Source organism: Ambystoma mexicanum, chromosome 4p, assembly GCF_040938575.1.
Source record: "Ambystoma mexicanum isolate Mex_15411 chromosome 4p, UKY_AmexF1_1, whole genome shotgun sequence".
Taxonomy (NCBI): Eukaryota; Metazoa; Chordata; class Amphibia; order Caudata; family Ambystomatidae; genus Ambystoma; species Ambystoma mexicanum.
The window spans coordinates 167,329,740-167,353,690 of record NC_090927.1 but is presented as its reverse complement, the minus strand read 5'-3'; the positions used below and the strand labels follow the sequence as shown (position 1 = coordinate 167,353,690).

The following is a 23,951-nucleotide window of genomic DNA, read 5'->3' as shown; positions in this document are numbered from 1 at the left end:
AACGTTTTTTGAGTTTGCGTAAGCTGGGCTTGATATCTAACACAGGCTCAGTCTTTGTGCATCACTATTCTTGTTCACTTACCAGTTCATCACCAGCATTCATATGTGGACGTTGGGTCAGCAGACTGCACCAATTTTAACATGAGCATCATCTTTCCCTTCCTTGCATTTGGCATCATGCTGCAGAGAATAACACAGATGTTTTCCCACAATGGGACCCATCACTAGTTGGGCGGTAATCCGGCGCAATTTCTGTCAAGCGGAAATAGTGTTACTGCTGGGTCATGCAGCAGTATTAGTGCTGCATCACAACCTGGTGTGAACGCGCCCCTGACTTCGGCGATAACGCTATTAGCGCCCGGCTGGAAACTGTGGCGAAATAATGGTTACTGACGAGAAACTGGCGCTAATAGCACTACCGCCGGCTATCCCAGTGCTATTGTGTCATCGCCGGAACGGGAAGCATTGTAGTGGCTATTTTGAAAAACACAATCCATTAAATATCTCCACTTCCTGCAGCCACCCGGTCCTGTGAAGAAGCAAGAATGTCCCAGGAGTGGATAAGAGGCAAGGTGGCAGAACATTGACTGCTCAAGCCTAAATTTAGTGAGGGGGAGCCGCTGCTCCTCAGAGATGAGGTCATTGTCCACTGTTAGGAACTTTACTGCTGTCGGCAGTGGAAGACCACTGGGCAGCAGAGGACAGCCATCTGGAATGCCATCTGCCAGAAGATGACAGCAGTGGCAAGTGTACCCCGTGATGGAGAGGACTGCCGCAAGCGGTGGAATGAACTGAGGATCGGGGTGCATGGACTGCTGTCACAACACCGCCAGGAGTCCCTGGCGACTGGAGGAGGCACTGTGGAGCCACTTGTCCTCACCACCTGGGAGGAGAAATGCAGTACAGTGCTTGACATCAAACGGATAGAGGGAGTCGGCAGTGCAGAGGTGGGTGCCAGCAGCCAGGAGGTGAGTCAACAGCCACCCCCAACACAAGTACATGCACAAATGACAGCCCAGCATAAGATGCCCCAGGAACAGGAACACATGTCAGCAGACCGAGAAGTTTGGCATGCCAACAGGGTGGATGGAGGGGTGGCACTTCAGCCACCCTCCACAGCAGCCATGGGGCAGGGCACTAAGGGCACCCCTGAGTTTCAGAGCAGCAGTAACGGGTGGCAAGTGACCCAACTAAATGCCATGTGCGCCACACCCCTATTGGCGCACCCCGTGCCAGCAGGGTTGAGGTGCGTGAGCAACCATGACACTGTGCAGCAGTCCCATCAGCATGTTGAGGGCCCAGTTGGCCTGCCCAATGTTGGCATGGCAGAGAAGCCACAGGGAAGTACGTGTCCCCCACACCGCCATGTGCTCAACCTGGCAATCACTGTGCACCACAGTGCAGCCTTGATGGCTGCACAGCAGTGCCCCATTGTGCCATGACTGTGCTATAGTCTAAGTTACCATCCCCACCATGTGAGTGTCACCTGGGAATGGATGAGGGGCATGAAGTACCACAAACATGCATGCCAGACGTCAGCTGCCCCAGCATGGGTACCCTGCCCTCCCCACACACAGGCCAAAGACCAACTGGCCTTGTGTCTCACACTCATCGCTACAAGCAACCCCCATGATGCTGGGCCCACATGAAATACCCCCTGACCAACCATGCCCATTTGCCCATATATGTGGGTTCCCACCCTGTACCATAGCATGTCTTGCATGCCAAAACACGTGGGGGTACCATACCTGACAACATTTCCTATGTCCCCTACAGGCACTCATGCATCGCCAGAGGCATCAGAGGAGGAGGAGGTTGCAGGCCCACCTGGGAGCGGCATATCCAGGCCTTCAAGGTCTGCCACCTCCACAACCACCACCCCACGAAGGGCCAATCAGGCTACACCAAGGTGGATGTCCCGCTGTGTAACACCACAACACAGCAGGGCCAAGCCAACACCCACATCACAGGCCACCAGGGGCACTGCAAGGACCACTGCAATGACACCAGCAGCTGGAGCCACACACTCCAAGGCCACACTTGGTGGCAGGGTGACTGAGGAGTCTCAGGGGGACACCAGCCCGGTGTTACCACCTGTTAAAGGACCACAGACCCTGGAGAGCTGTCTATGCCGCCAGCGTCCCCATTCCCCAGATAGCCCTCCATACTGCCAGCATCCACTATGCCGCCAGCGTCCCCATTCCCCAGATAGCCCTCCATACTGCCAGCATCCACACTCCCCGGATAGCCCTCCACGCCGCCAGCACCCACACTCCCCAGATAGCCCTCCACGCCGCCAGGGTCCACACTCCCCAGATAGCCCTCCACGCCGCCAGGGTCCACATTCCCCGGATAGCCCTCGACGCTGCCAGCATCCACACTCCCCGGATAGCCCTCCATGCCTCCAGCATCCACAGTCCCAAGACAGGCCTTGATGGAGGCCACCGCTTTGCACAGTCACCAGAGCCAGACATTGACACTCCCTCTTATGGCTCCCCTGAACACAGCCCAGGCCCAGTGCAGCGCCCCTCTCCCACACATCACACACCGGCACGCAGCATGCTGTTGCGTAGGCTTGAGGACATGGAGCGCAGACAGTGGGATATGGAGACAATTGGCCACACGCACTCCAAACACCTGCAGGACATTAGAGACAGTATTCAAGGGGCCACCCGCAGGATTGTGCTGGCCATCGCGTGGAACAGGGCTTCGACAACTGCCAGCATGGGCACCCTGACACTGGGCACACACGGATCCTGCTGTGAGCGTGGTTGTAGGCATTATCCTGCTGTGTTTGTGGATCACGCGCAGGGGTCATTAGCCAGGGCAGCTGTGTGTATCGGGCGTCACCTGCATGGGGGAGGCACAGGCATTAGTGACGGTGTAAGGTGCAGGGGTGGGCTTAAACAATACCAGGTCAATGGACAACTTGTGCATGCAAATGGGCCTTCATCTCAAGTCATGTGTCGATTCTATGTCTGTGCATGCTTGTCACTCGTGTCATGCATTGTTTATGCTTCACATGCACCCTGTTCCTTTGCAGCATACATTACGTAAGATGTATGTAAGTGACATATGCAGCTGACATGGTGGCTGTCATGTGGAAGTGTATTTCCACTGTGCATGTGGCATGCTGGGTTTGCCATGGGCCCTCCCTGAGCATCTAGGGCCACCGGGTCACCATTGTGGGCTTGGCGCACATGGGTGCATGGCTGTGGTACTGGCAGGGTTGTTGTGTGAGGCAATGTGGCCATTTGTCAACATTGCTTTGGTAAGTGCGGGTTGCATTGTGGTACATGTAGTCATGTTGGTGTTTATATTTGCTACTGTATGTGTACATCAGCTTCTCTATGAAGGTAAGTCTGACATGTGCATGCTTCCTGGCCTGTACTTTGACATTGGTGCAGGAGGTGGTCAAGTACAAATTTCGCATTTGCTTTTCATGCCATCCTTTGTGTAGTTATTCACACACCCCCATTTGGGCATCTGCTTCACAGTGCATGAGCGCTTGAGTGCTGGCTTTTCTACTTACCCACTATCCAGGACAGTTGTTCTCTGTGCCTCTCCATGTATTATGGCAGTGCACTGTTCCATAGGACCATGGCATCGAGGGTGGAACAAGGGTAGCGGACACAGCAGTGGGTGATGTACAGGTTGGGGTTGCAAGTCACCTGCACATTCAGGGAGCGGTAGTGGTTGCGGTTACGGTACACTGCTTTGTGGGCCTGGGGGGCCACCAGTGCAACATGGGTACAGTCCAGGGCAGCAATCACATTTGGCATTTGGGCAACAGCCAAGAACTGTGCCTTTATGGCATTGACCTGGGCTGGGGTGGTAGGCAGTGAGATGTGGTGTTGCACTTGCTGCAGGAGGGCTTCAAGCACCTGGCCCAGCACTGCCCAGAATGTGGGCTGTGTCATGCCGTGCATCATGGCCACTGAGTGCTGGAAGGTGCCAGTTACAAGGAATTGTAGGGCAGACACAAAGCTTCAGCAGTGCGTGCTGTAAGGAACTCATGGTGGCAACAGTAAAGACAGACACATGTGATCACGATTCAACAATATGCATGTTGGAAAAACGCCTAATCTAACCTAAATCTAAGATGGGAGCAAGCTTCGACCATCAAATGAAAAATAAGGCAGTCCTCGTGGCGTCTGGTCAAAATAAAAGGGCCCATTATAAATAAATCTATTGCCAGTCCTTCCAACTAATCTAGAAAGAGTGTGGGACGGGTTTTCAATAAAGAAAGAAGTGTTCTCAAATAATATGTCAGTATGGGTTTTAGCAAGGGGTCTCCCTTCCCCATGTTTTGAGCATGGGATAAGGTGGCAGACCTCTGCACAGCGCATGCTCTAGCTTTCTCAGCACAAGCTGACAGTTCCTTTGCAAGTATCAGATTCTTCCTTGGTTAAGTCTCTTTTCTGTAAAAAGTCTCTTGCCTCCAGGGACCTGATGGGTTCCAAAAGTAACAAACAAAATTTCCTTTCAAATGTTTGCAGAGTGATAACTTCACCCATGGGTCCCCCTCTTCCCGGCGTAAACCCCTTCCGAACAAAACAAATCCAAAGGTCCTTTTATAGGGTAGTTAGGGTGATAATGGCTCACCCCTTGGTCCCCCTCTTCCAGGCGCAGACCCTTTTCAATTTTCAGCCTCCCGCTTTCAGGTTCACTATGGCTTTTCCTTGCTCCACAAATCTTAATGTCTTTTTAACCAGTTCACGATGAGCCTCTCTTTCTTGGGTTCACCCCTGTTTGTCGGCCTCCTTCTGACGGTTACACTCTGGCCACCTTTTGCAAAACAGTTCACTGTGGACATCCCTCAGTCGGGTTAACTCCGGTCAACACATTGTTCATAGGGACTTCAGGCCTCGCCCCTTTCCGTTAGCATCCCTCTGCCGGGTTCACATTTGCCAACTTTTACCAAACAGTTCACTATGGACTTTAGACTTTGTCCCTTCTCGTTAGCATCCCTCCACCGGGTTCACTCTTGCCAACCTTTACGACACACAGTTCATGCGCTAGTTTCACTAAGCGGGATTCATTTCCCTTCCCTTCACAATCATCTGTAGGTCAAAGACTTTCGACGGTACAGAGGATTTTACAAGACCCCTGTATGACCACTTTGACCTCTTTTCGCCTCTTCCCAAGGCCTTCTGGTTAGGTTAGTTTGTACCATCGGGTAATGTCTCTGTTAATGATGTTTCCACCTTTTCCATCAATAGTATCTTCAAGCTTTTCAAAGTTCAAATTAGCCCTGGGCTACTTTTCGTTCAACACAGGTCGGTTTCTTATCGACTCTCCCCTCGACTAAACGGCTGTGAAGAACCGCTTGGCTTCCCTTCTACCTTGAGTCAAGGTTGGTACATCAGAGACAAGCATCTCTCCCCGGCTTGGTAATCAGCAGAGGAGGGTCTCGTGTACCATTGAAATCTGCTGCAACACACACATATTGTTCGCAGTTTTATGTTTTCACCTGCAGAGGTTTCACGGGCCTTGATCGGAAAGGGTAAGGTCACTTCTCTCCTTGTCATCCTCTCGGTATGTGCCGTCTTTCTCCTCCTCTTGAACTGCCATGCTGAGTTAGCCGTCACATCGTGCGGTCTGCCTTGCTCGACCTTTGCTCTTGTGCTCCACCTTCTATCCCTGTGGAGAAAGGAAAGGGTTGTCAGGTGTGTGTGATTCTGGTTAATTGCTTGACTCTACCTGGCCCTTGCGTTAGGACACGTCAGGTGAACAGCTCTGGATTTAGTCTGTAGTTGTTCCTGGTACCGAAAAGTGTTCTTATCAGATGCAGAGACGTTTTTATGGGAGGGCAAAAGGGGCACTTGCCGAGGGCCCCCACCTTGGAGGGGGCCCCCACAAGGCTGCCTGATCTAAAGTAAGATTTAATTGTTCACCAGACTTAAATAGCACACGCCAGGAGATTTTGTGGCAAGCTGATGAGGTGCTAACCCTATTGCCTATCTGTTTTGACAAGTACATTCTGCCTTGATCAATTAATCATGTAATGCTTTCTGTGTTAATTGTGGAATACATAGTTTGTGTGTTCCGTATGGCACAACTTCTGTAGCATTCTTTCCTTCCTGTGGGAATTATGTTGATCATGTGCAATAGCCAAAGTTGAAATCCATATTGATAAATTAAGTGCCACAATGGGTCCGAAGTTAGCTCCGTGTGTGAAGCACTCATTGCAGAGATATGTGTTCATATGAAAGATTAGTACAGCACATTCCAGCAAGGCTGGCTGAACCTTTCCTATGAAGTGTATAAACGAAACTGCATATATACTTGGTTTTGATGCATAAGAGGTGCTATTATCAGCAATGTTCCTGCACCAGACAGGGGTTGCTATAAAAATTAACATGCCATTCATATGGTGAAGCTCTAGAAATTGGTTTGTTCAGATGCGTTCTAAAACCTAGGCAATCCTCTCCAAAGAAGAGCATAAACTATTAGTCCAAGAGGTGAATAAGTATCCAAATTCAAGACTGTGGAACCAAAGTGTTCATGCTTGTATCCCGGCTTTGCCAGCAGACGATACAGGGATCCTGGTCAAATCATATAATATATCTTGCATTACTGTGCTGTGTTCTGTGAGGTTTGCCGTCTTGCATGCTGGTGGCATCATTTAGCTCATTACTTGATATTTCTTCTTATGTAGACCATTTGAGTTGAAGGGGTGGTAGACAGGAGAGAGCGGACCAGATGTTGTAGGCCTTAGGCATGCATATTTTAAGGTCGGTGTGTTTGACACAAAAAAGTTTTGCTTTTTTGTATAAAAGTCAAATGTTTTTCTGCACATTTATGAATGACAATTTCACAAGCCATTGGGCCTCATTATGAGTTTGGAGGTAGCCATGCTGTTTTTACCGGCATGGCTACCCCCAAACCCGGGTCCGAGTCCCGCAAAATGGGAATAACCGGGCCATTCTGACCTATGTGGGCCCGGTAATTCCCATTCGCAGGACCCGAACCCGGTACATCCCCATTCCCATTTGAGCACCCATAGGGCTCAATGGGAATGGGGAGGATGGTAACAACGGACCCGTTCATAATGTGTCCGTTGCTACCATCCTGTTCTGCTAGCGGGTGCCACTCTGCACGTCTCGTCTGACCAGGCATGAAGTGCGGCCCCGCAAGCAGAACTCCTAATGTGGCGGTAGAGTGATAACGGCGCCGGCAGCACTACCAGCGCCGTTATCACTCTACCGCCAGGGTCATAATGAGGCCCATTGTTTTGGAAGTATTTAAAGCTTAAAAGTACAAAAGACATACCTAGATTAAATCTGGTATGCTGGTACTTATATACTTCCCTTGATGATGGAGAGAATGAAGCTAGAATCATTCCCAGTTTGCGTAACCCCCTTCTGTAATATTGTCAGGTTTGGAAATGTGATTTGTGTACTTTGCAAGTCAGTTTTATAAAATGAGATTGTTTTAGTACATGGTAAGAGCTGGAAAAGAAAGTGCTCCAATGCAGAAATTGCATAATTGGCACAAATCCCAGCTTTACCCTTAAGCAATGTGTGATCCTGGCCATCTCATTTAATCTTTTATTGCCTAACCTCTCAGAATTGCCAGTCCCTAAACCTTTCAAAATGGTCAGCCCTTCAGAGTGATTTCCTTCTCAGGGTATGATCTTCATAAAAGCCCCACTCATGGTTTCACTGGCTATAAGGTTGCTTCCAATATAATAGTGAGCATTGATATACTGCACACCACGGGCACTTGTTCCCTTGATCTCTAATGGCAACACTATTTGAAAACCATGTCCCACTTCTAATCTCAGTCTGTCTGAATAGAGACACCTGGTAGCTTCTAAGATGCATTCACTATACATAGTATGCTAGTTGTACCTTTCTCTTTCCTTACAATTGCTCTACTCTATCCATGCTTGAGCACTTTTGCATTCTCTGAGGCAGCTAATGTGAGTTCTCTGCCTATTCTGGGTTACATGTCCCATTTACATACACTCCTGCATTAATACTACAGGCTGCATACCTTCCCGGATGCTATTGATAAAAAAGTATCCTGTTTTTATACTAGAAGAGAAGTAACCTCTTTGTAGATTGCTAATGTTGGCCTTCAAGTGCTACTTGTTTATCATTCTGATTAGAGCAAGAATGAAGAGGGTAAGGGGACTTAAAGGGAGTGAACATGCTTATTTTGAATGGTGCAAGGCAGCATATCACCCTATAGGTTATGATCAGGTTGGGGGGGGGGGGGTGCCACCAGATATTCTTGATCACTTAATGTCTTTGGTTTGGTGGAGGGGGGCCCCCAAGATGTCCATGCCCAGGGCCCCAAAAATGCTTAAGATGGCCCTGAGCAGATGGGATTGTGTAGGCACTCCATTTTCAGAAAGAAATAATGTAATTTCTTTGCAGCACTCCGAATTCAGAAAGAAATGATTTCAGTTCTTTGTGAAGTCGGATAGCAAGTTCTCTGAATTTAGGAAGAAATCATTTAATGTCTTTGTCAAGTCAGAGTCCATTGTGCGTTCTTTTATCCGTAAGCTTAATAATGGTTCAGGTAATGTGGTGTTTAAGAGGGAACATATAGGTGAGTGTTTTCGTTCTTTTTACTCTACTCTATATGCTGAGGACTATAACCCGTCAGAAAATGAACTTGAAAAGTTTTTTGATAAATTGAAGTCCCCTGTCTGTCTAGTGATGCTAGGGACTCTATTGATTCTCCAATAATGATTGATGAGGTCCTGCAGGCTATCCACGATTTAAAGATCGGAAAGTCGCTGGGGCCGGATGGTCTGTCGACTGAATTTTATCAGTCTTTCAGTGAGCTGCTTGCTCCAAAACTATGTGTTCTCTACAATAGATTTTTAATGGAAGGTACATTATGTCCCTGAATGACGGAAGCTATTGTTACTATAGTTCCAAAAGTGGGGAAAGATGCATCAAAGTGTGGTAATTATCGTCCTATTTCCCTTCTTAATGTGGACATGAAGATTTTTACAAAAATCCTGACCTATAGACTCTATAAACATATAGGTGCTCTGATAGATAGTACCCAGGTGGGTTTTATGAAACAGCGTTTCATTTATGATAATATTAGAACGCTATTAGATGCTCTGAGTCTGTCTGGTTTAGAAGCCGAGAATTTAATTTTGATTTTCTTTGATGCTGAGAAGGCTTTTGACAGTGTAAACTGGACCTTCTTAAATTTTACACTGATGAAGATGGGTTTTGGTCCATTGTTCATAAATGCTGTGGGGGCGTTACAATGAAATATTAGTGCTAGAGTTTGGGTAAATGGGGTACTGTCGGCTTCCTTCAAATTATTCAAAGGTACTCGTCAAGGGTGTTGTGTATCGCCCTACCTTTTTAATTTAGCTCTGGAACCGTTTTTTCTTTATATTCAACAATCTCAGAGTCTTTTAGGGTTTAAGATAGGAGAAATTGAAGTTAGGGTGTTGGCTTATGCTGACGATGTTACGATCATCCTTGGTAATCCTGAAACAGGTGGAAATATTCTACGAGGTATGGTTGAAGAAGTGGGTAGGCTCTCGGGGTATAAAATCAATTGGGAAAAAACAATAGTATTTCCAGTCCGAGATACTCCTGTAAATCCGAGATACTCCTGTATGTGATCAGTTGTTGAACTGGAATTGTAAATGGGAAAATAGATCTGTAAAATATTTGGGTGTGTACCTCACTAGAGATATGAAAATGATGGTTGGGTTTAATATTGATAAAGTCATTGAAGCTCTTTGGAAGGACATTTGTAAATGGGAAAGACTACCATTTAATATTTGGGCAAAAGATAATGCCACTAAAATGGTACTCTTACCTAAGGTTTTATACATTATCTAATCTCTTCCATTAAGATTTTCAAAAAGGCTCTTGGTCGGGTAGATGAGGTATTTCAGGAATTTTCATGGGGTGCTGGGAAGAGACCCAAAATACCGAGGTATCTTATGATCTGGGAGACATCTGAAGGTGGTTTTGGATATCCCATTTTCGAAAATTATTTCAATGGCTTTTTGTTAAAGAAATCATCTATTTACTTCTCTATGAATGGTCCTGTGGCTCCGCTTTGGGCTCAAATTGAGGAGTATAGATTGAGACCTTTTCGTGTTGAAAGTTTACACTCCTTTGGTAGGTTGCCTAGGCAAGTGTCTAATTTGCAATCTGTGATGGTCACTAGGGATGCTATCATCTCTTTGGTTACTGGTGGTGGGCAAGGGTTATATTTATATACGGAAGCTTCCATCTGGCAGAATCCAGGTTTGCAGATTAATAATAGGATGTTATGGTGGAGAAGCTGGATGAATAGGGGCATATTATTGATAGAGGATATCTGGTATGATGGTTGTATGCAGTCCTTTGAAGATTTGAAGGATACATTTGGTTTACATCAAAGGGAATTGCGAAGGTATAATTTGTTGAGTGCTTTAATATCGGAGAGGAGTCAGCAGATGATTGACCTGCCTCTGATGCAGAGACCTGAGAGGTGTAATTTTCTTTCTACTACTCCACATAGGGTATCTAGTTTTTTTAAACTCTTTCCAACTGAAAGTCGTTCCTTAGTATTATGGGATAAATTGAGATGTGCATGGTCTGAAGAACTTGGAGAGGTTATATTTCTGAAGGAGTGGGAAAGTATGTGGAAGGTTCCGATTAGGGCAAAGGCTGATTTGAATTTGCGCTTCATTAATCAGAGGACTTTAGGGCGTCTTTTTTGGACCCGGATAGGATGTGTAAATTGAGACTTTGTGATAATGATAAGTGCTGGGGTTGTTTGAAGGAAAAAGGTACTATGTTACACCTGTTATGGGATTGCGAGAAAGTAATGGGTTATGTGTTTTTGGAATTAAGTCTTGGAATTAAGAGTTGATATGGTATGTGAGATTGCTTTTCCTAGAAATCCATTAGCTGTGATAATGAAGTCTTTGAGCTCTGTTCGGCATCTTGAATATCTGATGTTGTGTTGGATTAATAAGGTCCTTTTGGTTGCTGTTAGACGAAAAAGCCATGCGTGGAAGATTGGTTAGTTCAGGTGCAATTTCTTTCACGTTTTGAGGAATTGAAATTAGGTAAATTACATAGAAAAGAAGTCTATAATGAACAATGGAGTAAATTCAATGAGTTTTATGCCTGGTGCTACGTCAGAATGGTTTTTTACTTTGTTTTTATCTTCAGGTGGTGGGTGGGGGAGGGGAGGGTTGATGTTTGTTGTTTCTTCGATGTTGTATTTTTGTTGGTAAAATAAAAAATGGTGTTTCTGATAATAGATTAGCAGTGTACTGGCAATCAGAGAACATATGTTATTTTTCTTTCTGTTCTTTTTTCTGTATTTGACTTAATGTAATCACTAAATGTTGTACTCAGTTATGCTCTGATTCTTTTGCTTATGGTTGTCTTTTTTGAATTGTAATTGTTTTGTTGAACTAAATAAAGAGTTAAAAAAAAAGAAATGAAATGATTTCTTTGTGAAGTCGGAGAGAAATGTTCCACTTGTGACGCTCGGTGCTCCGGCCCCCTGCGCATGAACGGAACCAGTAAATTCTCCTTGCTTTCTGATTCCTGTCTGTGTGGTGGAGGCTGGACCATTTGAGTCGGCTGCCAAAAGCGGAGTGGAGGCTTTCCGCTGGAAAGACGGATTTGGGTCTGGAGCAGGTAAATGAACTTTGTAAGTGTACGTGCTGCATATTTGATGTATGTATGTGTGTATGCATGTGTGCATGCATGCAAGGGTGTGTTGTGTATTATGTATTGTGTGAGCGAGTGCATGATGTACTGGTAGTTGGGTACGTGTGTGAATGAGCAAATTAATGGTATTTGAATGGGTGTATGCATGTGTTTGTGCTGGGTCGGGGCAGAGGACCTTATTTTTGTGGGTGAGGGCCAGGGTGCGCTCCTACAACATTCTTTCAATGGGCCCCCAATCCATGATTAAACAAGTATGGTATGTGACTAGAATGGCATCAATCTAGCCTTTTTATACTTTAGCATGATATTTTTGAATGGCTAGTTATAATAAGGCAAGCATGATATGTGTTATTATTACCTGGCTAGACTGACATTTGGGTGCAGCCAATCTAGCAATTTGTAATGTTACATAGCATTTTTATTGGGCATCTATATTTAAGAAAGCATGATGTGTTATTAAGTGGCTAGACTGGTATTTTGATGCAGCCGCTCTGCCTATTTCTTACTGTGGCTTGGCATTTTTTCCGTGCATCTATGATAAAGTAACCACAATAAGTGTTATCATTTTGCTCAACTGGAATTCGGAGCAGCCTGTTCAGACATGTTGTCTTATTGTACCATCCAGGTAGTGTGACCAAAGCGCTACTACCTTGTTATATACAATTGACTGCCTTAAAACAATAAACCTTAGCCAATTGGCAAGGGTTTTTGCTATGATCAATAGTGGTAAGAAAATCATGAAAGGCTTAGTATATAATTGATGCTTCTTTCTTTTTAATGGTTTGCCAGCTTACGTTTTGACCTGAAACCAAAGGTTTTTTTCAGGGCTAAGTATTGCCAATAACATATGGTAGAGGAATTAAAGTGATACATATACAAAATTTGCATGGATATACATCATGTATAAAACTTTGGACCAGGTACATTGAGGATGTTTTTCTCATTTGGCATGGTAAAAAAAACGAATTTGATGGATTTTGTCAGCTATTTGAATGACACTTATTTTGGTATTCAGTTTACAGGCAATGCACATTCAACAGAAATTGATTTCCTCGATGTGCATTAATATGTGAAAGATGGGAAGATCATGTCCAAAACCATCAGAAACCCCACAGAAGTAAATTCAATATTGTAAGCAAGCAGTTGCCACAAACCAAGTGTGATTAAAACATACCACTAGGAGAATACAGAAGGGCAAGAAGAAACTGTAGGGAGTTTTTAGAATTTGAAAAAGGGTGTAATTTATTGGATGTCAGATTTAGTGAACGAGGGTACTCTAGAGATAGACTTACAAGCCCAAAAGAAAGAGTCAGGTCTTACTCAGAGAGATGCAAGCAGAGAAAATATCTGTTATTGACAAAGTTTTCATGATTTCTAAATACTCGGCTGAAAGCAGGAAAGCATATCAGATCTTTCGCAAAAATTGGCATATTCTTACGTGGGATCCAGATTTACAATCTTGTATAAGAGAGAATCTGGATTTGTAGAGAGATGTCTCGACATGTTTCTGTTCATCAAGGCTTTAGTGTGGAACATTCATCAGGAGGGAGAATTTTAACAACGTAGCCTAGTTACAATTGGAGCAATCATAGCAACAACAAAAGTTTCATAGCATCTAAAATGGTGCTGGTGGGAGCTCTTTACTATGAATAGTAGGTTGTAGTAGACGACTATGTCGGTCCTAGTACAAGTGACAGCTGGAGTGCAGTCTACAGACACGCCTCGAGTCAGGCAAGCTGGAGGGAGAGGTTCCCTTCATTCAGCGCTAGTGAAGAGAGTACGCAGCGAAATATGCCAGGTACCAGTCAGGACGGCTCCGTGGTTCGACTCAGGGCCCCAGGAAAGACTGAGAAGGAACAGCCAGGGTGATAGTTAGGGGGCCAAGACACTTGAGAGAGAAGGGCCCCCGAGTTAAGGAAGTGCAAAGTGTTAACGTAGAATGACTACACTGTTTGGACACTCCTCGCCCTGATGGAGATATACCCACAGCTGGTCCAAAGCACCGTACGACTGACTGAGAGACTTTTTACCCTTGTGGAATTTGCTCAGAAGAAAGGTTTTAGAAACTCATGTCACAAATAGCTGTCAGACGTTATTACACCCAGTGTGGGAGGGTTGGTTTTGGTTTGTTTCACCCCATTTGAATGACTTATATCAAAATGAATCTCTGAACAATCCTTGGCCATTTCAATCGTATATACATCCAATGTAGAGCTCCGAACAATATCTTTGACCCAAACCTCTCCTGGAGGCATTGTTTGAAGTCTGTGTCAGGAACGAGAGTGCTGTCTGTTCTGTTCCCTTCTTTGGTGCCACTGGTCTCCCCTGGACCGAACAAAGAGGTATGTAGGGTGACCAAGGGGAAACACCCCAAACTGGAGGAAAGAAAACACCAAGCAGAAAAACACTACAGGAATGGCCTAGCAGAGACCAAGAAAAATGCATAGAAGAAACGGGAGTTGAGAAATGACGTCCTTCCTGACGGGTACCCTTATGTACTGTCATGTTTCCACCTGCCAGGAAGTTAATGTTATACTACCTTCCTGGCAGGTGGAAACATGGCAGTACATAATGTGCATCAGCCATGATGGCTTGGGCTCCCATTCATCTAGTCACAAGAAAGGCAACATTATCAAAGACAGCAGACATTCTGATGAGGTGCCCAGCCCTGCAATGCCAGGAGCTATATCCTATATCACAGACAGCCGCCACTGAGACCCCCAACTGCATGCAACGTCGATCTGGTGATCAAGGCTGCCCCTATGAAAGTGGCATCCACATCTGCAAACCTGTCTGAATATTGCTGCCAGGTTGACTCCTGATGAGCAAGCTACCACGAAGAGGAGGGTACACAGCAGTATTCTGTTGTCAGCCTCAGGTCTAAAACTGTCAGGAGCAACACTCAAGGGATGGCAACTGTGGGACAGGGGTCCAAGCACACACTGACTTTCAGGTAGTCGACATAATAGCATCAGTTTCAAACTGTATTGAACTTCCCTTCCCACCCCTTAGCTTGGGTCATGAATGCCTTCAGTCGTGTGCAGAATGGACTTGGACCTATACAATCCACCCCACAAGGTGTTAACTGCTTTTGGTCATTGCTGTGGATCCCAATTGCTCATGGTTGGTAAATGACAGCTTGCAGAATATAGTTACTGCACAATGAGTCTGAAGTGTTCAACAATATTCACCAAAGGAAGTACATATCAGGCTATTGTGTACCTGCTTCAAGTGTCAGCAATATAGCTCGTTTCAGATGTGGAGAAAGGTTACAGACAGAGGATTTATTCCCACAGCTCTGCTTTTGTCACAGAACCTTCCTTCTGCTTTTGCCTATATTTCCTTTACATTAGAGTGGAAATAAGGACAACTTTTGCTTTTCCGTCTTTACTTGGAGGCAGATGAATGCTGGCATTTCCCGCTAGATGAAGGATGAGCAATGCTGCCTCTGGCAGCCCAGCATTAGTTCACCTCTAAAGTTGGGCACAGGTGAATAACTCTATCAATATACATTGTGCAATCTATGTGCATCAAATGCGGAGTCCCACAGGGCTCCTGCATCTCACCTTCCCTGTATAACCTTTTTACAAGGCCACTGTTCAATATTTTGGACTTGATGGGCCTCTCATACACCAACTATACCGATGACACGCAGTTGCTCATCCCTCTTACTGGTGACGATGAGACGACGTTAACACCCTTAACTCCATATACTCAACGATCCAAACATGGATGGCAGAAAACTAGTTGTGCCTCAATGGCGAAAAAATCAAACTCCTGCTAATTGGATCACCTGCCACCCTTAGTAAACTGGACAAACAGTACAGCTCTTTCATGATTGATAACATGCCTATCACTGTATCTCAGGCTGTCAAGACACTGGGTGTATACATGGATTCCAACCTATCCATGAGCAGGCAGATTAATGTTATTGCATCCACTTCAGCATACAATTCCAAACTGCTCAATGCAGCGAGACCTTTTCTGTCAGAACAGAACTGCCTCACCATTGCTAGAGCAATAATTGGATCTCGGTTGGACTACTGCAATGCCCTCTTCTTAGGGACGTCTGTCAAAAACATCTCCAGACGGTCCAAAATAAAGCCCTAAGGGCTGCCACCGGCATCTCCAAGAGGGACCATGTTTCTGGGACCAGGAGGCAGGCCCACTGGCTTCCCGTGAAAGATTGGATCATCTTTAAAACTCTCGCCCTAACGCATAAATGTATCCATAAGCTTGCACCTGTTTACCTATCTCAAAGAAAAGTCGAGCCCACTTCAGCCAGACCCATCAGATTGGCTTACACTAACCGAATATCCACCCCTAAGACTCAAAGAGTTCATGCAGGAGGTTCCAGCTTCCCCACCTTGGCTGCAACCCACTGGAACACTCTACCGCCCCACATCAGAGGCATTGACTCTCACATGGCCTTTTGAAAAGTGTTAAAACCTTTGCTGTTTGTCTAAAATACACTGTGGGCGCCGAGGGCAAACTAAGGATCTTGTCCGGGCTGCACTTTTCTATCCGTAATGAAACCTCAAGGGCTACTATATTTCACTCTAACGTGCAAACATTCCATAATGATCATAATGTACTCGCCTTGTTCGGATGCACGCTTCCTGTTACCCTGCTCCAAGTTTTCCTTCCTAAATCCACCATTGTATGTATCCTACAAAATTCTTGCTGTTGATATAAACTCACTGTAACCCTGAGCTAAGCTTTACTTATATGTAACTAAGACATCTTCATGCAACAGCGCCTCGATGCCTTTGGGCTGTTAGTGCGCTTTACAAATCCAAAAAATAAATACAAATAAAGGTACTTTTGAATTGCCTTTTAGACATCACTAACTTAGCCATAAAGTGACGGCGCGCTGTGCAATCTGTAACAAGGACACATGGTGCGGGTAATGATGTTCTCTGTAAATATAACGTTTTGTGGGATATATAGCTTGAGTTTGGAGATGCGATGAAATGGTGCCAGTAATTCCGTTACCGCCACTTTTTTCATGGTAATGTGATAACTGCCATTTGCAAACGCGCCCCCGAATTCCAAGTTTGGACAAATAGTGGAAGATTCACCACCAACGAGAAACATGGAGGCAAATCTTCCACTTTCTATCCCAAAATTGGTGGATTTACCACAGCGAATTTACCGCTCTCAGGAAATCCGGTAAAATCCACATGGAATCCTATGAAATTGAGAATTATACTGCCCTACCACCACTCGTAATCCTGTGGTAAGGGCACGGAACAGAGAGGCAGTAACAGTAAATGATTTTGGCAGTAATTCCGCAGATTTACTGCAGAATTACCACCAAACTAGTAATGAGGCTGATAGTACTTCAAGCTATCACTGTGTTAGGATAGGCAGTCATACCTGTACGCCTATAGGTGAAATGTATATAGTACACTGCCAATTCATGCTATGCCGCTGAAGGCCTTGGTTAGACACCTAAAATGATAACGTCCTGCATTGTTAGTTTTGTAGTTCTGGTGGCATCTTTGACTATTGAGCAGTACCAGCTTTAATCGGGTTATTGCATAATTACCTGTAAGAAGGGATGGTCAAATTTGTGTTCTGCGCTCCCATGGCAGCCTGTTGCCTTGAGACTGTCAGCCCACCTAAAAAAGAAAGGTACAGATGAGTTTCTCTTACTCTACCAGTGCATTGTGCTTACAGAGTCTTACATTAGCGCTGGGCTTCAGAGTGTGCACCCATGTGCTGCTCCCATAAATACACTGCTAGTATGTCACTTTGTCCCCAATTGAAAAGCTTTGCCTCCTTTACATCTATACACCCAGCCCACTCCCTTAATCCCATACAGCTCATCTCCCCTCTCTCTTTATCCCTCTCTCTTCCTATCCATCCATGCATCCAAACTTTCTTCCTTCTATCCATCCAACCATCTCCATTTTATTTGTCAAAACATAGGCATATCAGTGATGGCCAGTGTAAACAAAGCAAAGCAAAAGCGGTTATGGCTGGAAGGTGTAGAACCAATATTCACCTCTAGCATTGCTCTGGGCAACCGTCCAGACCAGGCAGAAACATTGCTCACTGCTACATCTATGGTTCATCAATATTATTGTTTCTTCATGTATGTATCTTCTCAGTTTATTCAGCACCCTATCCCTCGGTGATCTTCTTAGTGTACAATGCAACCTAACTCCCTCAATGTGGCACATCTATCGTAGTGTTGCAACCTAATTGTATTCTATTTGTGTTCAAGTTTTTCACCTATGACATAATATTCTACTTGTGTTACTGTGTTGTACTTCTTACGAACAGCCTGGGTGCGGACAAGGCCTAAAACCAATACTTAACACCATTAGCTCAGCCCATAGAAGGGTCCTTCCCTCTAAAGGCCGCTGTGGGATCTACCAACCCTTGATATGCCCGTGACAGACAAAAAGATACAGTAAATACCACTACCACACATGGCAGAAATACGTCAAGGCAATCAGCTAGTGATACTTTGGTTGCAGAGATAGGGAAGAGCGAGCAGAGACAGATCGATGAGGTGCTGAAAGAGGCGGACGAGGATCCCGTGCATGCAGCAAGAGAGCCAGAGGAGGGGCGGCGATGTGTGACCGCGCCCGCAATCAATGGAGATCAGGACAGATAATGTTTAAATTGAACAGAAGGCCATTGTTGATAGATATTTTCCATCACATGGGCAATTTGAAAACGATTCAGATTGCGGGCCAGGGAGGCTGACAAAATGGGGTAAATAGGGGTGCATGAAGAGGGGGAAGAACAGGGTGACAGGCCATTGGCAGCGAGACTCAGAAGAATGCCGACCCGCATAGCTGTAACTACAACCAAAGGGGATGGTGAGAAGGGAGAGATTAAAGAATTGAAGAAGCAGTTGCCCCTATTGCAGAAAGGTTGTGGGGTACCCAGTATGTACCCTGGCCAAATATGGAGAAAGAGAATTTGATGGGTAGCTTGACATCCCTCATCGCTGGGTACAGGAAAATTGATTTATGTCATGGAAAAAGAGACAGCAGGGATAACTGTGGCAGTAGGTAACATGAAGAGTTTGTTTGCCACCCTTTTGTGGGAACAAGCTAATGACTTATGGCGGAAGGCAGGATATGAGGGGCTGATGATAAACAGTGATGCTCACGACGGTGCAGCATTCAATAACAGCAGGACTAATTAATGAAAGGCACTAGGGGAGATGTACCCAGATTCGGCTGACAAGCAGTCCATTCTCGGTCGAATGATGGGCCTAGAAGTGGCCTTTGGAACACAACAAACATGGGACACTAATTAACATACCTTCTTTTTACCACATCCTAATGAGAGGCTTCCCAGCGGAGATACAGGCTGAACTAGGGAAGTTGTTGGTCAGAGATACAGGCCAACATAGTACATCACTGCAAAGCAAAACCTCACAGGGATAGAAAGAAGATAGATGATTCTCAAAAGGCAGAGGCAACATTGGTACAAACGAAATTGGCTAAAATCATTACGGAAGGAGCTGTCCTAAATGCCCTTCCACAAGGGGGACACGTGCCCCAACGGGGTTTTATGCCACAAGGTTTCGTACAGCTGTGAGGGTTTGCTCCCCAGGGAGGTTTTGCACCACAGGGCGCCTTTGCCCCACAAGATGTTTTTGCACCACAAGGACTTTTCGTACCACAAGGAGGGTTTCCCCACAAGGCAGGCTTGTCCAGCAAGGGGGGTATTTTCTGAGAACACGAGGGGGGATCCAAAGAGGAGGGGGTTTTGGATATGGAGGAGCGAGGCCGCAATACGGAGTGCAGTGTTTGGCAAAAATGTTGACAACTATGATGTATTGCCTTGTAGTCCTTTTCCTTTTGTCCCTTCTCTATCTTTCTTATCTTTCTTTACTTCTACGCCTTTCAAGTGACTGGCCTGGGGTTTTTGTAGATAGCAGGGGATGGGTTATTTTGCCCCCCAGTAATTGATAATAAGGGGACAACAGTTAATGCACCCCCAGCCACTGTCCACACTATGGCACGAGCTAAGGGAAATGCATCACACTCTTTGAGTTCTCTTTGGGCCAAGCGGGGGCCAACCTCACACCGACTCTGGTAATATGTGGTGCAAACACATGGCAGCACTGGGGAGACAGAGAGATAATAGAACATGTTCTAGGTGCTCCCTGATACCTTACACAATGGGAACACCTAGAACATTAATTCCAAAAGTAGTGCATGCGCAAAAGGCGCAGTATTTACTTCACATGGCGCTGTGTGAGGTTATAGGTCTTTTCCAGGGTCGGACGATCACTGTACAGTGGGTGGCGGAAGGGGAGGTAGTGCATGCCAACAACTACATAAATATGAAGATGGCAGAGAACACTGACATGAGGGACATGGTGTTGCACTTCGAGAGTGAGGGACCGCAAATGGGGGAGGTCACGTTCACAACACACGATACGCACCTGTGCCTCAAAACGTCAGGACACTCCATACCCTGGTGTAAGACTCACCCGTTGATGCACACTGATGTGGCATTTTCAACTGAGGTTAATGGGTGGAGGGCATGATGAGCTGCAGGGCAAAGGGTTTGGTGGGATTTAGGACTGAGGTGGCAACTGCAATTAACACTTCCTGTTTGAAATCATGGGAGAGGTATGTGCATGCCCTCACTTGGATAACAAACAATAAAACACCCGTACCAAATGAACCACTCACACATCCTTCTTTGTGTTTCAGAGCATGAGGCAATACCTACATGGGAGAGGATGAGGATTGACCAAGACGATGGAGCTACCTGGCTGGCATGCGAGAAGGGGCCTCTACCATTATGGACCTTTGGTGAGCCTGTGGGCCCAACGTCTATTTCCAGTTGCCACCACATTGGGCCGGCTAATGCTCCCTAATTGCACTAGAAACCCCAGCCTTGGTAGTGCCTCAGTCAAATGTTGCCCCTCTAAATGTCCACTCTGTTGCCAAACTTTCTACTGATACACATACTTTTACCAAACATTTGTTTGCCGAACATTCTAGTACTAACAGCTTTCCTACGCAAAAGGATATCGGACATTTGGGACCTAGGCGTACCATTGACGGACTGTTGAATGCTCAGTATGCAAACTCAGATCCTAGGCAATTCTTCACTGACGTTTGTAATGATAGCTCTGCTGGTGCTAGCATGGTACAGGAAGAAGGAGTATCCCGCAATGGAAGTAGAAGGAGGGAGAATAATTATACATCTCGTAAAATCGTCAGAATTTTGCATTACATACCAACAGAGTTTAGATAATTATTTTCAACCGCAACCTGCATCTCTTTTAGCACCAGGTTTTCAGGCAGATGCAAATACCAAATGGCTCTAGATTACAAGATGGGAGTTTTTGCAGCTAGCAAATGCAATATAGAGGGGTTTGAACTCGACACAAGAGGAGCTCAGGACAGTGAGATTGATGACCCTTCACAAACAGGTGACTTGGACCTGTTGACAGCTATGGAAGGGGGGTTTATGCAAAGATTGGCGTAAGCTGCTACACCCTGATACCAGGCTAATGATTAACGGAATGGTAGTTTAACAGCAGACACAAATGCTTTGCATAGGTTACACACGAAGATGGAAGAAGAATCTATCAGGGTCATCAAGGAAGATGATGTGATGCCATTTCTTCATGTCTACCCACGTGGTAGGCTCAGGTTCTGAAGGTATTGTTGTATGTCTTCATAGTGGTGCTCATTGTTCTTTGCTCTACCCAAGAGCACTGGGTTGTTGTGCATAGGCAGGAGGGAAGCTGGGGAAGAGAGTAGGGGGTACTTTTGGTTGAGGGAGGGGAGGGGAAGGATGTTCAATTTGGGAATAAGGAAGGAAGAAAAGAAGTGGGGAAAAAGGAATACAGACATACTTTTTACAGAAGCAAAACAAAAGAGGTGATGGCTGGAAGGTTTAGAATACTCTGGCATTGCTCTGGGCAACCCTCCAGACCATTGTTCTTCTCCTGTCAAGCCATTACGAAAGGGAAAAGACCATATGCAAATCAGGCTTGGTCCCACCCCAAAGGGGTAGTCCAGCCTGTCAGTCTAGAAAAATGGATACCTCTCATATGTGACCGCAAATGTATTTTGATGGCCGTGAGCCAACCGTCTCATGCACGATATGACAGAATATAGGTTTCCGAGTTTGCCAATTAACGGCCATTTTGATGTAACAAGAAACGCCATTTTGTTTCCTAACCATTGCTCATTGCTTTCTGTTCTTATTTGCTTCGCAGTACATTTTCTGCTTACACTGCTCGACTGTAAAACATTGTTGTCTGCACGTGAAAGGACAAGGCCGCAGGGCTGCGAGGATAACAAAAAATCATTGAAACACAACGTAGGCAGCGCCAAGAAGAATGCCCGGCTCCCTCCCGAATGTAGCCTTGAAGCAGAGCCGCAGGGCATTTAATCATTTCACAGCTGCCAGCCAGTCTCGTTATATGGTAGAATATGTTAGAATAAAGCAGCTAAAGGCTTGAATTATGCTCTTCTTACGGCCCCCCTTTGCTGAGCCCTGTTAGAGCGTGTCGGCTCCCAGGACACGAATAGCACCTCATAGATAGCAAGGTCTGGAATGCACCTCTTCCCCTGTATGTAGCTTGCTTCCAAGAACAGAAGCGCTGTGTTCCGTTCAACAACTGAAAGATGCCTCCGCACTCACAAATTGCAAATTGTTACTAGAATAGATATTTGAAGGTGTCATAGTTGTCGAAAGTGTCCATCATCACACCAAGTTCAAAGAAACCCAATAAAGGGGGGTGTTAAACATGTCATAGCTGATTGTTTGATATGCATTTTGTATATATGTAACTGATGTACGTAATTCACTCTCTGGCGGCCCTCGAGGTCTAGAGATGCAAGTCGCGGGGCGTGAGACCGAGTTGGCCAACTGAGACTTTTGCTTTGCAATAAACCCTAGCTTTGGGAATACAACCTCGTGTCTGGCGTATCTATCGTGTGTTGAGACTCGCCTTGTTTCCTTAGACGTAATGGACCCCTGGGGCCCCTTTCAAGATGGCGCCTGAATAGGGACCCTCCCCCACTTGTTCCATCGCATAGGTTGTAATTGAGTAAGGCGGAGAACGGTGAGGACGGGACAATCGAACCGGGATCAAGAGGTGTTCGGGGCGCCCTGTAGAAGTGATGAGAGACTCCTTTGCAAATCTGCACACATCTGATCCCTGATCGACGTGCCTGGCTAGAGAACAAGGAGGTGAGGGTCCCGAAACGAGGCGGAAGCCAAGAAACGCAGACGTCATTGGGTGCGTCAGTATACAGACGACTTGTGTCCGAAAGGACAAATTGATTTATCAGGTGAGTCATTCCCCGATTCAAAGTAATCCTGATATTGGTTGAGAGTTGACTTTGCAAAATCAAACGCCCTAGGTAAGGTTGATTAACCAGGGGGAAGGTTGAAACATGCCTGGGGTATTGTCCACCTTAGCTGGGTTTTTCCGCTGTGGTAGACAATCTTTGGAAGATGGCCAAATTGCACCACCTGGGGGAACGCCGGCGCATGGGATGTATGTGAAGTATGGAGTGGGTGCGATAATATTCTGCGAGACTTGGCATAGGCAAACCAGAAAGCAACAAGACCATCAGTGGCCGATTAATGGTAGTTTTGAGATAGTAAGAATAGATAACTTGGAAAGGGTGTTGATAAGAAAGAAAGCGCGTCCTGCAGCATTTGATATCGTTAAGGACTGGAGAAGGGAAGCAATGCTCCAATTTAGAAGTAGAGCGAAGCATGCGCGCAGGCATAAATCTAAAGGTGAAGTAGCGGAAGAGAAAGAAGAGGAGGAGTGGACTGAGAGTCTAAGGAGGTCAGGTAGGCGTGACCAGTTGAATATAGAAAAAATATACCCACAACGAGAATTACACATAGCAGATGAATTGATAGAAAACATATTGACCCATACAAAACAAGGCCCAAGATCAGAAGTGAGGCCAGACATGTCAGTAACTAGTGCCCAAACCCCGCCCGCAGCCCAAACTCTCCCTCCGGTAGCTCAAGCCCTCCCACAGCCACAGACCGCGCACGTAACACTTCCTATTATCCAACCAGGCCCACAACAGACCCTCCCTGTTCCAGTTGTCCTATTTGCACCTCCCGCCTTAGACACAGACTCTGTACCGTCTGTTCCTCCCGGGGTTAAAGTTGAAACCACGAGGGCGAGAGGCGGGACTGAAAAACGGGGATGCACGAGGGTAACTCGCAGTGCGATCAGAAAAGAAAGGAAGGTGGAATTGCAGCAACAGGCAGAGATGTATATAGACGGGAATGATGGGACGGCAGCAT

At 45.8% G+C, this 23,951-nt stretch overlaps 1 protein-coding gene across 1 annotated transcript in view; it reads right to left on the bottom strand.

Moving 5' to 3' along the window:
• The window catches only part of SLC35F6 (solute carrier family 35 member F6), a 185,133-nt gene that overhangs the window by 52,806 nt on the left and 108,376 nt on the right, over positions 1 to 23,951 (bottom strand). Inside the window, exon 2 of the mRNA XM_069605616.1 lies at positions 17,221 to 17,293. Within this exon, the coding sequence (XP_069461717.1) occupies positions 17,221 to 17,293 (73 nt within the window). The remainder of the gene's footprint in view (positions 1 to 17,220; positions 17,294 to 23,951) is intronic.